General features: G+C 40.5%; 1 protein-coding gene across 4 annotated transcripts in view; it reads left to right on the top strand.

The window, feature by feature from the left end:
• Positions 1-773: 773 nt before the first annotated feature.
• The window catches only part of LOC148903736 (ATP-binding cassette sub-family C member 4-like), a 36,273-nt gene continuing 19,684 nt past the window's right edge, over positions 774-17,362 (top strand). For 2 of the 4 annotated variants that reach the window (XM_089007857.1, XM_089007866.1), the window contains exons 1-8: positions 3,260-3,388; positions 7,405-7,515; positions 9,069-9,189; positions 11,459-11,683; positions 12,496-12,585; positions 15,533-15,696; positions 16,034-16,159; positions 16,795-17,044. In XM_089007857.1, coding sequence (XP_088863983.1) covers positions 3,312-3,388; positions 7,405-7,515; positions 9,069-9,189; positions 11,459-11,683; positions 12,496-12,585; positions 15,533-15,696; positions 16,034-16,159; positions 16,795-17,044 — 1,164 coding nt within the window. In that variant the 5' untranslated portion in view covers positions 3,260-3,311. Of the gene's footprint in view, positions 1,160-3,259; positions 3,389-7,404; positions 7,516-9,068; positions 9,190-11,458; positions 11,684-12,495; positions 12,586-15,532; positions 15,697-16,033; positions 16,160-16,794; positions 17,045-17,362 lie in introns of those variants that run through there. The other 2 variants (XM_089007841.1, XM_089007849.1) reach the window with 2 other exon arrangements.

Genomic DNA, 17,362 nt, shown 5'->3' with positions numbered 1-17,362 from the left:
TGAGCATTTTCAGAAAATCCCGCCCCCAGTTCGTGATGTCACGCCAAGACGTCTTGCATTGCTAGTCAATCAAAACAATGGCTTCAGATTCGGAGAATATGCTTTCTTGTTACACATCCAGTTATGAATATGATTCAAATAGTTCTGAAGAGGAAAGCATACATGTTTGCAATCGATTAAATAATTTATTCGTGCCATTTTGAGGCAACATTGGAAAATCTCTCACCCAAAAAAAGAGGCACAAAATGGTGACTTCCTGTGGCCACCTCCGTTTCCACAGGCTGATAAATTCTTTATATGGCGCTTGGACGCCCTCTTCTGGCCTTCTGGCGGCTTTTGGGTACAACACGAGGTCCCCAGACCAAACAAGTACAGCAAAATACATTGACGTGATGGAAGGACCGCTACAATGCGTCTTTTTTCCAGTCAGGGGTGGTCCTTTAGTGACGTCACGTACGGACTCATCACCAACTTAAAAACAAGACTTCCTGAATATTCAGCACGAGTCTTAAAACGTAAAATATAGGTATATGCGGTGGAATCTTATTAAAATACGCTCAGTCGAAGTCATTTGAAGCCATTTTACAAATTATGGACACAACTTGTCCGGAGACGTCGGTTGTCCTTTAAAGGTCATCAGTATGCATTTTTGCCCAATTGACCTCTGTTATGATTGTATGTTTCGCTTTCAATATTCTATGTAGCTTTTCTCATGAACACTGAAATACATATTTTTTTTGTATAGATCCAATGATTGAACGCTGACAAAAATCCTGCCAATTAGAACCATAAATAGACAGCCACTGGGTGATTTGGGATCGACGTAGAAAATTGGGCTCAATGCGGTCAAGTTTTCTGTGAGTGTGCCAAAGGCCAAACGTTCCTCTGTTGTTGGTGTTGCTGAAAGGAGGGCCTCCTGCGTCTGCACAGAGCCAATATCAAAACGTTTTTTTTCTCCGAGTGACGCTGCCCGTATTCAAGCCAACTGCCGTGGCGCTTGGTTTGACCTCACAAAAAGTGGATGAAGTCATCGGTCAGTTCTCGGGATGAGAACGAAGCTCTCGCAAGTGCCCCCACTAAAGCCAGGAGGGACGACAGGAAGTGCACTCACACCACCCAAAGGCCTTCAGCGTGGTCTCAGAAGAGGACGAGAGAAGAGGTGATCCCCATAATGAGGTTGTGCATTCAAAAAAGTGTCATGTTTACGAAGAAATATCCTCAGAACATCTTGAATGATGTCTGCAATGACATCTGTGGACCACCAAGACAAGGTCAGAAGAAATTACATGTTTGTTTGTTTGTTTGTTTTTGCAGGGAGGGGATATCTACTATTTTAATGCATTGTTATCTGTGGTCCTAGTGCTTTTGATTTATTTCCATATTTGTCAAAGTTAGTGTTTAGCCAAATACATTTGCGGTTTGAATTGTCTCTGATGATTTGTTGAATAATTACAATTTAAAGAAGCAAACGGCTGTAAAACGGAATACTGTACAGTCATTTTCAGGAGTGGGGGATTTCCGTTGTTAGATTTTACGCTCCACACATTTTCAATGGGAGACGTGTATGGACTGCTGGCAAGCCAGTCTAATACTGGCAGTCTGTTACAACAAAACCACGCAATGGCAAATCTCACTTAATGTGATTTGGACTCGTTTATTAGAACTCGTGTTGGGGGGAAAAATGTATTGCTTTTATTTATTTATTTATTTAAACTTTTATAACAGTATCCTTTTTGCTCTTGAAGAGCTGAAACACTCACCAAAATTGGCTCAAAGGTTAACCTAGTAAATGAAACACTCATGCTGTTTTATGGATCATTTACAAATTGTGGCTTATTAAGTCCCATCACACTGTCACATGTGCACACATCGCCGTCACCCCCATGTCACAGAAGTTAATTTCAAATTGATGTTGTCAACACCCAAACAAATCAATGTCATTTTGCTATTGTGAGTGATTTTTTTTTTATTAAAAAAAAGGAAGGTCCATTTGGAGCCCCAGCACCATAATCCATCCATCAAACGGGGCACATAAATGGATTACAGTTACAGGCGAGGATTTTGGGTAAAAAGAGGACATGCTAGCTCTGTTAGCAGCGATGCTAAATTGGTCACTTTAGCTGTGGAATTTAATTGGGAAAAAAGCGACGCAGGAAATCTTCACATGGCCCACTTTGTTTTGCTAATTTGTCTGAGGTATTGCTTACACTGCAGAAACGTTGAACGTAGGACTTTGGCTGCCTGAATTCCTGACATTTATGTTTCAAAGTCTAGAAGTTGAGTGGGTTTCAACCATAAATGTGTGTGCGGACCACGAGAGACGACGAGTTTTTATTAGTTGAAATGACAACACGTGTGAGGGGGAAAAATCATGATCCGATCACCATTTTAAATCAATCAATAACCAGCAATTGTGATACTTTTTTTTCTTTTTTGTGTCATCTTCTTATTTTAAAACAATGAAGTTGAGTGTGAATTCTTTAAAGTTGAACTGTAAAGTTGGAATAACGAACGTGAGACTTTGAATGGTTTTAAATGGTTAAAAAAAACCGGGAGTAAGATGTCAATTTCTAAAATGTTTCGTGTGACCCGTTTAAAATATATTGTTCTCTAGGATAAAATAATTTAAATTAATTTCTTCTTCTTCTTCTTCTTCTTCTTCTTCTTCTTCTTCTTCTTATTCTTCTTCTTATTATTATTATTATTATTATTATTATTATTATTATTATTATTATTATTATTATTATTATTATATTTATATGCATCCATTGGGCGGCGCTGTCCTCTCAAATAAGCAGTTTTTGTCATGGTTAAATGACGTCACATGTGGACCACGTGAAGGCAACTTCAACACCTGGCCGCCGTTAGTTCCATGTAAAGGCTAATTCACCATCTCAGATCTCTTTTGTGCACTATATTTATTAAAATTATATCGTTGAAATTCACTGGCAAAGTCAACATCATAATTTTAGGATGATTAACGTCGTTAAACGCGGTTCCAGAGAGAAGTGTGTTTCAGGTGCTGCCTTCAAGTGTCATTTCCCATTACGCTTGTGACACAAAAACCACACTGTCGGGAAAACCACGTTGAACGCATTTGATTGCAATTTACGGTAGACTATCCAAAAAATAACCGTATATATCTTCTCTTTTAACTCGACATGAATGTTTTCGGCTTCCGGAAACGAATCAGAACGAAAATCTGCTGAAGTTTCCGTTTTACATGATGCCCCCAAACGACACGTGTCTTGGCTTGTTTTATGAGCACGGCGCCGCAGTGAGATCACTCAAGAGTTTTGCAACGTTGGAAAATGTTCCCGGAGAAAGACAAAATCTCCAAACCCAACCCGCTGGCAAAAGCGGGAATTTGTTCACAACTTTTCTTGTGGTAAGTCAGCGTCGTGACAGCTCTCGTTTGCGTTCCGTGTCAAATGGAAATAACATGGGTAATAGATTATTTCAGTGCTTTGTTTTCCTGTAATTAACACGAAGTTAATAGTACGTATGCTACTATCCACCATAAAAGGCACATTAACAATTAATTGAGCTGTGCGTTTTTTTTATTTTTTCCATGCAACACCGTCTCAGAATCACCTCACTCCAATTGCAGAGTTGTAAACACGGGTCTTGTTCGATGCTCTCGACGTACGACGATGCTGTTTTGATGTTACGAACGGCGCGCTATGATCGGTTAGCCCAACTATTTCGGAATAGGCCATCGAAGGGTTCCACGGTATTTGAGGACAAATATCGTAATCTGTTCCCCCACTTTTTTTATATCGTCAATCTAACAATGCGCCCCCCAAGGTTACTAAGATGTACCCTCAGTTTAGTTTTGTGTAATTTCCGTTCAGGGGAAAGTATAACGCGCTTAGTGAAATGACACTTGTGAAAATGCTCTGAATCATGACCCAAATTCACACCGCGCATACTCATTCCCACATCAGTGTCTAAACATATCAAAACCACACCAATGTTTTAGTCTTGATGGGCGTGTATTGTTCTCTCCATTAAAAAAATGTCTCACCTCACTTGAACTTAGAAACCTACAATCTAAAGTGATAAATTCCATGCGAGCATCTCTACCCATCCCCTGCATTAATACCTGGTTGGCAACAGGTTGAGTGCGTGTACCCCCCAATACCTCCACCGGCCCACTTCCCAAACACAGCTAGGATAGGCTCGAGCACGCCCCATGACCCTTGCGAGGATAAAACGGAAATGTATACATTATAACAGTGAAACTGCTCATGTTAAATATGTTAAGGGACTACGTCCAGTGACTCCATGCCGCTAAAAAGATGAGGCAGAGGGAGAGGGTCTGGTTCTGCAAGGTGACTTTCTTTGGAAAAAGTCTGCCTTCTCCGAGAAAGTAGCCAATTGATGAGACTTGATGTCTGCCGAACTAAAATCCTTCACAAGATTAGGCTTGTTCACAAAGACCACAAAATGATGGCCGTGCCAGAAGCAGCTAAGTACTCATATTAATGGCAGCAGGTGTCTCTTAGTTTTTTTCATGGTTTCTTATTGCATAAAGATTGCTGTCATTGTCTTTTTATAACAACATACAGTATATTTTAACTGTTTATGAAAGGACAACCGACGTCTCCGGACAAGTTGTGTCCATAATTTGTAAAATGGCTTCAAATGACTTCTATTGAGTGTATTTTACAAAAATTCCACTGCATATAGCTATATTTTACGTTTTAAGGCTCGCGCTGAATATTCAGGAAGTCTTGTTTTTGACTTGGTGAGGAGTCCGTACGTGACATCACTGAAGGAACGCCCCTGACCGAAAAAAAGGACACATTGTAGCAGTACTTCCATCACATCAATGTATTTTGCTGTACTTGTTTGGTCTGAAAACCTCGTGTTGCACGAAAAAGCCAGCAGAAGAGGGTGACCAAGCTCCATGGAAGGAATTTATCAGCCTGTGGAAACGGAACTATTTGAATCATATTGATAACTGGATGTGTAACAAGAAAGCATACTCTCCGAATCTGAAGCCATTGTTTTGATTCTCCAGCAATGCAAGATGTCTTGGCGTGACGTCACGAACTGGGGGCGGGACTTTCTGAAAATGCCCAATTGCTCAATTCATTCTTACAATGTATTGAATAAACTACATTACTTTGTAGTTTACTTCGTTGCTTTGTTTATCGCACATGAAAATGAAATCAGTCGTGCAGAGATAGATTTCCAGTAATCCCCTTTTGTCCGTGGTTCATCAGGACCAACAACTGCCAAGACTGACTTCCCCCCGAAATTTCCAGGAAATGTTCATGTATGTGGGGCACCCGCATGTTAAAAATATATCAACCATATTAATATTTTGACATGAGATAAATTTTCAAGAAACAAGAAAGCCCTTTATAAACCATCCCCCTCCCCAACTGTAACGGCCTGGGCTAAAGATAAAGAAATGGAACTGTGCCTTCGGATATCAGTCAAGACCTCAGTGTGTTTTGCCGCAGAGGCCCCGTCGGATCTGCCCGGCCAGCATCGCGTCGGGGCAAGCAACACAGTGGGGGGTAGGGGCCACCTCCTCATTGTCCCTGCTCGTTAAGCATCAAGAAAGGAGATTCTGCTGTTTTGTAGGGGGTTAGTGATGGCTTCATAATCTGGGCCGGATGCCTTGCCGTGTGTGATGACAGTTGGGGTTATTTTTGGGGTGCGTCTCATTCCCGTGCTTAGGTTTTCTTCGTCTGGGCATTTGATCGTCACCAAACATGTCTTTTGTCCATGTTAACGCTTTGTTACAGTTTCAGCTGTTGTTAAAGCACTATATAAATCAATATTTTAGGATTGTATTTTGTCCAGCCGCCCCCATTTCAAGCTCAGATAACTCCACACCCATGTAATTTAGGAATTAACTCTTTTTTTTGTGATGAAAGAAGTAAGCCTAAGGTTACTTACGCTGAATTGAATGTTTATGTAGTCCTAAAACTCAATATTCTATGTGTCCTGCAATTTGAGTGAAAATGACAAAAACCCCGCCACTGGAGTGGACACATTTTTGCTAATCGTCCGGCAGTGAATGAGTTAACGTTGATGTCACGTTGATCAATCAGGTGTGGTAGACGCACCCTTGTGTATTCTGGGTGTTCAAACCAGAGCTGTCGCCTGGAGGAATTTTTCCAAGTAACATCAAATGCAAAACAACCGACCGATGTCATCCGGAATAATTTTGCAAATAAACAAACAACAAATTCTGTGTACATGCCATAAAAATAAATATAGTAAATCGATAAATAAACAAACATAAATAATGAATAAATAAATGACCTTAAAGAGATATAAATAAAAACATATTTTTAAATGTACTTTTCAGATTTGAGGGAACACAGTTAAACAACAGAAGCAAATGTTTTTTTGTATGTTTTTTTGTACGCAGTTGATGGAAGAAGTGTATTACAGTATATACAAAAACACAAACTTGTGACTTTACGGCGTTCTTTTGGCACATACGTAAGATACCATGATACATGTACAAATTTGATTTACATTGCTGCCCTGTGACATACATTTTATGCTTTAGGAAACATTTATATATACATTTCAGTGGAGCTTGGAACAAATTAGGGCATTTACATGGAAAACACGCCTTGACTTCCACATTTTCTAGAAAAGACATTTCCAGAACCAATTCATATCATAAATTGAGGTACCACTGAAACTAAAACACTAAAAGTGCTGTTTTAGTGGAATGGCTTTCTACGAATGACCACAGGTCACTATGTATCCTATCTTTATTGCTTCTTTTTCACTTCTTTTTACTTTTTAATTATCTTAATGCTGACCACTGGTTGAGCGTCTCCCCCACCAACTGCCCTAAGACCCCTGGGACAGGCTCCAGTTCGCCTCGTTAAGGATCAAAAGCTTATAAAACGAATCAATGGATGTTCAATAACAATTTCATAACCCAGGGGAGCTTATTAAAATCGGTTGCCAAGTTAAACGACAACGCTTCTGATTCCAATGTGGAGAGAACGGCAAACGTTTTGGCAAGTATTTTATTGAATGGCGCTTCGAGAACAGTTACCGGGACAGATGCCAAGTAACTGTTTGCGGAATTTGGCGCCAGGTCTCTCCTGTGGTTTGCAATTGACAGCATAGTAGCAGCCGAAGCACCGTACCGTTAAATCACACCTTCACATGTAAAAAAATAAAGCTCCAAATCAGTGTGCCTTGCATTGGATTTGCCTTTATTAGTCTCACAGATTGACATCCACCCGGATCAGCTTTGACTCTTGTTCAGTCAACAACTCAAGTCATTCATGGAAACACGCCAGGAGCTTCATGATGGACCACAGTTCTTTTCCGAAAAAAGAGAAACAATCAAATGTATTATGGATTAAAAAAAAAATCCTCTTCAATCTTCTGATGGTGATGTTTCTTTTTCAGTTGGCTGAGTCCTTTCCTACACCTCGGACACAAGCGGAGACTAGAAGCTGGTGACCTCTACACAATACTTCCTGAAGATGAATCTGAAGGACTGGGACAAGAACTGCAGAGGTAGTTGTCTTCATTGCACTTTTTCACTGATACGGCAAAATGCAGTTGTGTGATTGAGAATTCAGCCAAAATGTTGCAGTACAGTAATGCCATGAGACCCGTTTTATGAAATTTAGCATGTAATCTGAAAAGCGTCTGTCAAAGTCATTTTTGCTGCGGGCCACATTGTTATGGTTTCCTCTCAAGGGCCGTTATGAATTTGGGGAACCCATTAGAATGTTTAAATCCCTTCAAATATTACATATAGAGCACACAGCAAATTAATGAATAACTCATTTTCAAATCTGAAGTCAAGAATAATGACTTTTATTGTGGTTGACATCCAAAAATATGAAATTTTAGCTCAGATTTTAGCAATCATCATGGAATTTAACAAGTTTGATTTGCTTTCGCGGGCCGAAAAAAATGATGTGGTGGGCCGGATTTGGCCCGCGGGCCTTGACTTTGACACCAGTGCTCAATCATAAAAATACATCCAAATATGTTACAAATACATGTTACTATTGCATAATGTAAAAAATAAAGACTAGAGAAAAGAAATGGTCATTTAACTTTTACCCGCGTATTTATTGTTTTTTTTTATTTTTTATTGGCCTCTTTAGTTTATATTCTCTCTCAGAAGTAATTTTGTTTTGTCAGCTTTTAATAATCGTTTAAAAAATGGGTGTGACTTCCCATCAATTTCCACTCAGCCATTTTTCCAGTGATGGGATAAATGAAGCCTCATGGAGCATTTGTGATGTATATATTTTTTTACTTCTCCAGATGGTGCTCTTGGTTTAAGTATGAAGATTAGTGCAAAGGAAATGTTTTGAAAATCCACTGCGTCTTTCAACCAAGAGTCCCATCTACAGGAATCAAAAACCATTGCAAGTGCTTCATGAAGCTTCACTTGCCCATGACTAATTTTTACTCTATTTTGCCCATGAAGCTGTTGACTTGTCTCCATAGCAACCAAAAATCTGGAGGAAAAAGTCCCAACTTTATTGAAAATGAAGTCCATCTCTCCACAATTTCGGTACCTCTAGCATTTATTGTGTTTGTGTATGTTATTCGAGTGGTACCGCTGCATCCTGATACAGTCGTCTCATCTTATCTTTACCCACAAATGTACTTTTTTTAGACAAACGCAAAGAAAGCTTTTACATGTCGATTGTACGCTAAATTAAAAAAATGTGGTTGTTGTAGTCCGAAGTTATGCTACGATATCATCCCTCCTTCTGTTTGAGTTGCCGATCAAGACCCAACTTTCCATTATTGAAATAATACAGTAAAGTCTCGTTATATCGATATCGGATATATCGATAGTCCCGGTTATATCGATACTATTTCTATGCACGCACGGAGAAAATTACATGCAAACAGGGTCGGATATATCGATAGTCCCGGTTATATCGATATTTTTTCGGACTCCCTTGAATATCGATATAACGAGACTTTACTGTATATTCAAACTGTTCAACTTGGACAATTCCCACAATGTTGTATCCCTCCCTGAGATTCACTTTTGATATTTCATTATTTATATACAATTTTTTCCCCATGTCTTGCAGGTGCTGGGAGCTTGAATTTCAAAGGGCAACCAAGCAACTACGGAAGCCCACGCTGAACAAAGTTCTGATTAAGTGCTATGGGAAGTCATTCGCCGTAGCGGGAATCTTTGCATTTTCTTTGGTATGCACAATTATTTTGATTGTACGTTGAAATGACTACAAATTTGGAGTACACGCTGATATGTGACAATAAAGAGTCACATATAGGGGGGGGGGGTCGCTCCCCCCAAAAATATAAAACAGGGGGGAAATGAGAAACAGACCCAACTCCACGTGAAGAAGGGCCCTGTTTTGCAAGCGGGCGAGTAAATAAGCAACTGTCCACCCGCCGTGCCGGGCGACAAGAACACCCTATTGTGAGCAATCCCAGGGACGTAATATACTTAAAAATGGACTCTAGGGGAAATCTCCTTAAAACACCAGTGCATTTTTCTTTTTTCATTTTTAATATCAACATTACAAACGCAGCAGCCCCCATTCATAGGGAAATAAACTGTAGAAAAATATCGTACTTTTTAGACAGAAAAACCTAATTCCTAAAAGGGCCATGCAATTAAAATATCAGAAATACAAGTTAAAAAGATGGACTCACTCACACACACATACCCTGCTGAACTATGTTGACATGAAAAGGCAGAGATAAACCATATGAGATGAAATAAATAATTATAACGCCCAAAGGGAGCTGATCCATGTTGAGTGACAGCCGACAAATTGCCCAATGTGGAGGCCTCCCAAGAGGAAATAGTGAAGCTTAAAGGACAACCGACGTCTCCGGACAAGTTGTGTCCATAATTTGTAAAATGGTTTCAAATGACTTCTACTGAGCGTATTTTAATAAGATTCCACTGCATATACCTATATTTTACGTTTTAAGACTCGCGCTGAATATTCAGGAAGTCTTGTTTTTGAGTTGGTGACGAGTCAGTACGTGACGTCACTAAAGGACCTCCCTTGACCGTAAAAAAGACACATTGTAGCGGTCCTTCCATCACGTCAATGTATTTTGCTGTACTTGTTTGGTCTGGGGACCTCGTGTTGCACCCAAAAGCCGCCAGAAGGCCAGAAGAGGGCGTCCAAGCGCCATATAAGGAATTTGTCAGCCTGTGTAAACGGAGGTGGCAACAGGATGTCGCCATATTGTGCCTCTTTTTTTTGGGTGAGAGATTTTCCCCCAATGTTGCCTCAAAATGGCACAAATAAATTCTTTAATCGATTGCAAACATGTATGCTTTCCTCTTCAGAACTATTTGAATCATATTCATAACTGGAGGTGTAACAAGAAACATATTCTCCGAATCTGAAGCCATTGTTTTGATTCACTAGCAAAGCAAGACGTCTTGGCGTGACGTCACGAACTGGGGGCGGGACTTTCTGAAAATGTCCAATTCGCAGCTCATTTTTTTGCAGTTTTTGGACACTTTAAGTCATTTTTATTGGTGTTTTGCATTTGACTAAAAATATCATACTGAGTGTTTTGGGTATTTTAGATGCTATAAAACGTTTTTCTGGTGTCAGTTAAAAAACAAAAAAGTGACGTCGGTTGTCCTTTAAATAAATAAATAAATAAATAAATAAAAATAACACAACGATCCATAATTTAATTCAGATCTGAACCCAAATTTTATATTGGAGGACCGCCAAGTGACCTGGTAACAGAAGACAATATGTTGTTTTGGAATTTTGGCAAATACAAGCGATTTTATTTGTTTGTTTGTTTGTTTATTTATTATTTATTTGTGTTTTTGTTTACATGGCAATAATGTTTGCCAAAATATTTGTGCCTTTATTTATTTGTTTGTTTATTTATTTATTATTTGGGTAGATTTCATTACAGTTGCCCAAAACATTGCCACCAGCATGCCCGTCCGTCGCCAAGCTCTTTGTCAAGATTTGCATCCTAGCCCTATAATTGCGGTAGAACACGCAACCGCCTTTCATGCAGATCGCCAAGATTTGATTCCCGTCCAGTGTCCCAACATCCAGTCAATGACGGTACCAAACGTGGATTTCAAAAAAAAAATCTGAACAGGTTGCATCAAAATTGTGCTAAACAAATCACGCGGGTGACTTTCCGTGATGACATACGAGCCCAAGTCCAAGGAGCTCAAAAGTAAGGAACAAAAATGCCCACATGGCCCTTTTAAATTCCAAGCCATCCAGGGTATCAGCGGGAGTCTGTTTTAGCACGCCTGTCCGATAATCTCAAATCTAAATTGGCAAACAGGAACCAATTTGTTGCTTCCAGTCCAGTGAGCAGCGAGGTCCGTGACATAATGGCATCCTGCTGATGTCACTTTCTCGACGAGAACATCTCTGCTGTTGTCCAAGCGAGCCACGAAATTGGTTTTCCTCCTTTGACGTTTGACAGAGTGTGTTTCCCTTGACAGGAGGCCGTAAAAGTCATCCAGCCACTTCTTCTCGGAAAAATCATCATGTTCTTTGAGAATGATGATGGCGATGACCAGCAAAGTCTTTGCATGGCATACAGCTGCGCCGCCGCCATGTGTCTCTCCACTTTCGGCTTGACCATCTTCCAGCATCTCCACTACTATTTTGTCCAAAGAACAGGCATGAGGATAAGAGTGGCCTTGTGTCGTCTAATGTACTGTAAGGTCCGTAAAAGATGATGCAGATGTTTTCTTTTTTTTTCTGTATTTACGTAAAGTACAAGTAAAAAGTTCAGACTGAAATTTACTTGGGTAAAGAATAAAAATAATAATAATAATAATAATAATATATATATATATATATATATATTATATATATATATATATATATATATATATAATATATTTTTTAATCTATCTTAGATAGATACTGGATAGATCACAAGTGTCAAAGTCAAGGCCCGCGGGCCAAATCCGGCCCGCCACATCATTTTTTTTGGCCCGCGAAAGCAAATCAAACTTGTTAAATTCCATGATGATTGCTAAAATCTGAGCCAAAATTTCATATTTTTGGATGTCAACCAAAATAAAAGTCATTATTCTTGACTTCAGATTTGAAAACGAGTTATTCATTAATTTGCTGTGTGCTCTATTTGTAATATTTGAAGGGATTTAAACATTCTAATGGGTTCCCCAAATTCATAACAGCCCTCGAGAGGAAACCATAACTACAATGTGGCCCGCGGCAAAAAATGACTTTGACACCCCGGAGATAGATAGATCACTAGATGGATAGACCACTCACACAAACATACAAATAAATCCTCTACATTTTGAATAATTAACAGTATAACCTTTCCTTCACTACGCCATTTTCTGTTATGTCCTGTCAGATATGTGTGATATGTGAGATTCAAACTAAAATTAAAAAAAAAAATTCCAGGCTGATAAAACAAAAAAACATCTGCTTGTATCATAACAAAGTATTTTGTTCTTACCTCCAACTGCTGATTAAATGTTTTTGTGATTCTCTTCAGGCTCTTCGTCTCAGCAGCCAAGCGATGGGACAAACGACCACGGGCCAAATTGTAAACCTCCTTTCAAATGACATCACCCGTTTCGATGAGGTCAGGTGTGCTGCGACATTTCAAGTACCCTTTTCTGGGTGACTCACATTTAAAACTATCGGAACGCCTCATCGCCCGAAAACCGAATGTCCACATGACGATTTAGCATGGATACAAATCTGACGGCACACATAGACCAGTTCGGTAGAGGTCACTCTTAGCCAATGAGATGCCAGGATGACGCTAGGTAATAGCCAATGGCAGACCAGCTCTAAGTATGTTGCATTCAGGAAAATCGGAAATCCGAGAAGCTCCCCATACTGTATTTTTGTATCTTGAATTTTTTTTCACAAGTAGAGCCAATATTTCGCGGTGAAGCCTTTTGTAGCTTCACAACTTTGTATGAAGATACATTTGTCAGTCGAGGTACGACTGTATAACAAAATAACAAAAACACCCAACCCAAAACAAGGTCACATCGGGTCACAGCGGTAGCTGGGGGCACCCGCCGTGCCCAATACAGCATGTGAGGTCTGTCCCAGTAGAAGTCCCGAAGAGGAAAATGTCAAGGATGAGGCACCTTGAGATTCAGGAACATTCCTCTGGGTCAATCAGAAGGGTAGCAGACCATGTTCAGGCGAGAGACATGAAATGCCACAGCGGGTGGGCCAAACGGTGAGCACGCAAGTCTTTAAATAGCCATTCCGGAGGCCACACTTGACCGGAGAGCGGCCGCAGACTTTGCACCGCCAGAGCAGAGCAGGGTCAGGTGGCTGCTGCGGGGCTCGTACCGCTGGAACAGGAACAGATGGCAACCATAGGAACTGCGCCACAGGAACTGGTGACGCTTCTGGTCGATCTGTCCCCGAAACACGAAGACGTGAGGGAATACTTTGGTTTTGTTTTGACGGCGGACAACTGACTGGTGGCCAAACTGGGTACCATTACCAGTGTCTGAAACTCATAAAAAAAAGTTAGCGGACACCAGGGCAGACAACTCTGAAAAGTTGCCCGCCCGGCCATAAAGTTGCCTACCCCATTTTTCACAACTGACACAAAAAAACACAATAAGACGACTAATCGCAAAAAAACAACATTGTTGCGAAGTATAAAGGATTTTTTTTAATTAAGGAAGTAAAGTACCTACCACAGATGCTTCCTTGCTTAATTTATGGTAAATATCCCTTGCTGAGGATTTTGCTCCAGTTGTCGTTTGTCACCATGGTGCACAATGCAATGTTTGCGTTGCGTTGTCTGCTAAAAGCCACGTGGACTCCTCTTTCTAAGCGCCTTTCAAAACTCTCAAGTACACTTTACAGTCACGGTATAGTCCGAAGCACGAAACAGGCTTCTGTTTGGCTGCCGTGCCGAGTATGCAAATTGCCAAACGAACGTTCGTTCGCTGTTTGTTGTACGCCCTGGGCCTCCGGGCAGACGTTATTTCAAATACTGCCATTACCCAGAAATAAAACATCCTAAGAATTGGGAGAACGTGCAAAGAACGTGCATAGGAATGCCGCACCCATGACTTCTGCACTGTGAGGCGAGCATGCTAACCAGTCGAACACCATGCCGCTCTTTTAAACTCATTCATTGCCATTCACGAAGGAACGCCCCTGACCGAAAAATTCAGGAATTGAAAATATGACGTAGAGCGCCATTCCCGAATTTGTTCGGGTTTTGTTTTTTTCTTGTTCAGGTGACGTTATAGCGCTGGCCATGGCCGCCGGCAATGTTTTTTCCTTTACACAAGGGGCAGCATTGACCTTTTTCCATATTTTCGCTTTGTTCCAGCTTCAGCTGTTGTTAAAGGACAACCGACGTCTCTGGACAAGTTGTGTCCATAATTTGTAAAATGGCTTCAAATGACTTCTACTGAGTGTATTTAAAAAAGATTCCACCCCATATAGCTATATTTTACATTTTAAGACTCGCGATGAATATTCCGGAAGTCTTGTTTTTGAGTTCGTGACGAGTCCGTACGTGACATCACTGAAGGAACGCCCCTGACCGAAAAAAAGGACATATTGTAGCAGTCCTTCCATCACGTCAATGCATTTTGCTGTGTTTGTTTGGTCTGAAAACGTCATGTTGCACCAAAAAGAGCCAAAAGAGGGCGACCAAGCTCCATATAAGGAATTTATCAGCCTGTGGAAACGGGCTGATTAATTCCTCACAGCAGCTTGATCGCCATTTTCTGCCTCTTTTTTCGGCATACATTTCCCCCCAATGCGGCCTCAAAATGGCAAATTATTCAATCGATTGCAAGCATGTATGCTTTCCTCTTCAGAACTATTTGAATCATATTAATAATTGGATGTGTAACAAGAAAGCATATTCTCCGCATCTGAAGCCATTGTTTTGATTCTCCAGCAATGCAAGACGTCTTGGCTTGACGTCACGAACTGGGGGCGGGACTTTCTGAAAATGCCCAATTCGTAGCTCAATTTTTGGCAGATTTTGGAGACTTTAAGTCATTTTTATTAGTGTTTTGCATTTGAATAAAAATATCATACTGTGTGTTTTGGGTATTTTAGATGCTATAAAAGGTTTTTCTGATGTCAGTTAGGAAACGAAAAAAGTGATGTCGGTTGTCCTTTAAAGTGCTATATAAACCAATATGTATGTGTTGCATTGTATTTTGGACTGCCTCCATTTAAAGCTCAGATAACTCCAGACCCATATAATTTAGAAATTAACTCTTTTTTTGCTGATGAAAGAAGAGAGTCTAAAGTTTCTTGCGCTGCATTGAATGTTTAGGTTGTCATAAAACTCAATATTCTGTGGGTCTTAGAATTCGAGTGACAATGACAAAAACCCTGCTACTTGAGTGGACACATTTTTGCAAAAGTCTGGCAGCGAATGAGTTCAAAATAGATTTTTTTTTAAAACAAATTTAGTTCATGTTTAATTTTTAGCGGTGTATAGTTTTGCCCCACAGCAACCGTGTTCTAGCCAACAACACATCCAGTTTCATTGCATGCTTGTTGTTTTTGCTTTTGTGCAGATTACGCTCAATTTGCATTACCTGTGGGTGGGACCCTTACAGGCGGTTGTGGTCATCACTTTTCTCTGGTACGAGATTGGCCCCTCGTGTCTGGCGGGTGTGGCTGTTCTCATGCTCATGTTGCCCGTGCAGACATGGTTTGGAAAACTTTTTGGAATTTTCAGGTGAGAGGGGTTTTTAAGGGGGTGTGAAACTTTTTTTGTGGTTATTTATTGTCAATGTTATGATATAATAATATGACTTTCTGATATACTATGTGTGTGTGTGGGAATATAATACATAAAGAAATGCCAAACACACACAGGGTATTAGGACTGACAATGAAAGCTGCAAAAATATTTATAATTTTCACAAATATTTGCCTCAGAGTATTCTTCATTTTTCTGTCTACGTGTGTTGATCCACCATTTGTAGTTCAAATGTTTCTTTTACTGCAAAGTGACTCCTCTCAAAAATGCGATTACAATTTTTTAAAATTTTGTTTTGTTCTTTTTCACGGAGGACCAACTCGGCAGTCCTAGCCGACCGTCGGATCCGCATTATGAATGAAGTGGTGTCTGGTGTCCGAATCATCAAGATGTACGCTTGGGAAATCCCCTTTTCAGCTCTCGTCACAGAGTCCAGAAGGTAACCGAAATGAACCACTGGGGGATATTTGGAAGCAAAATTTTTCAATAAAAAACTAATAATAATCCCTCAAAAACCTACGGGTGAGAAGGACAGATCAAGAAGTTGTCAGAAGTTACTTTCTGGGAAGAAGAACGATCGCTATTGTGGCGGCAATGGGCACGTTGGACTATCGGGGTGCCAAGCCGCAAGTTCCCCTGAGGCCTCACATGCAGACTTTGGAATCCGTTTGTTGACAGGAATTGAATGAGCATGTCTCATCTGATTTGCAGATTTGGCATGTCCTTCTTTCTGTTGATTTTGGAAAATATTCAAGGTTGAATAAGTACTTCCCGCAAACCTTTATCTCTAAGACCCCAGGCATAGTTCACAAAAGCGAGACCTTGAATGAACTTATCAGCCGCTGCGCACGTCTTACTAGTAGTGTCGTCTGTGCATTTGTTCCCACTTTTAAATTATCCTGCGGGCTGATCAAACCTCCCTTTGGGGCCGGTTCCGGCCCGCGGGCCGTATGTTTGACATCAGTGTTCTACGCGAATAAATGTAAACTTTTTTTTTCCGTCGGACTGGTAGTGCTTTCTACATCTGACCGGTATCGGTTCATGTGACTGACTGCTTTGCTCTTGTCTCATCAGAAAGGAAATAAACCAGATTATAAAGAGCTCCTACCTGCGTGGACTCAACATGGCGACGTTCTTCGTCAGCAGCAAGATTGTGGTGTTTGTCACTTTTGCGTTTTACGCCGCGCTGGGTAACAACGTCAGCGCCAGCCGAGTCTTCGTTACCGTGTCCCTGTACGGAACCATCAAGATCACCGTCACGCTCTTCTTTCCGCTGGCCATTGAGAAACTATCCGAGACCATCGTCAGTGTCCGCAGGATCACGGTAACATGTTTTTGTCTATGCTACGCTACGCTGACTTATTACTCACTTACATTGATGGGTAGGGACAGTATTTTATACTACTACCATAAAAAAGGATGCAATGGGCACACCTGATGTTGATTGTGCCTAATAAAGGGAAAGAAAAAGCGGAGAAAATGTGCGCTTTGGATCCAGTACTATATTGCGGTGATTCTCAAAAACTCACTCTTTTAGTTTGTGTTCAAGTATGTTTTTTTTAAGTTAAGTAACTAATTAACTCATTCACTGATGTGTCCACTCCAGTGCCAGGGTTTTTGTCATTGTCCCTCAAATTCTAGG

This window comes from Hippocampus bargibanti, linkage group LG01, assembly GCF_051943395.1.
Source record: "Hippocampus bargibanti isolate YZ-2025 linkage group LG01, ASM5194339v1, whole genome shotgun sequence".
Lineage (NCBI taxonomy): Eukaryota > Metazoa > Chordata > Actinopteri > Syngnathiformes > Syngnathidae > Hippocampus > Hippocampus bargibanti.
The sequence above is the reverse complement of the archived record's forward strand: the minus strand, read 5'-3'. Positions and strand labels throughout refer to the sequence as shown.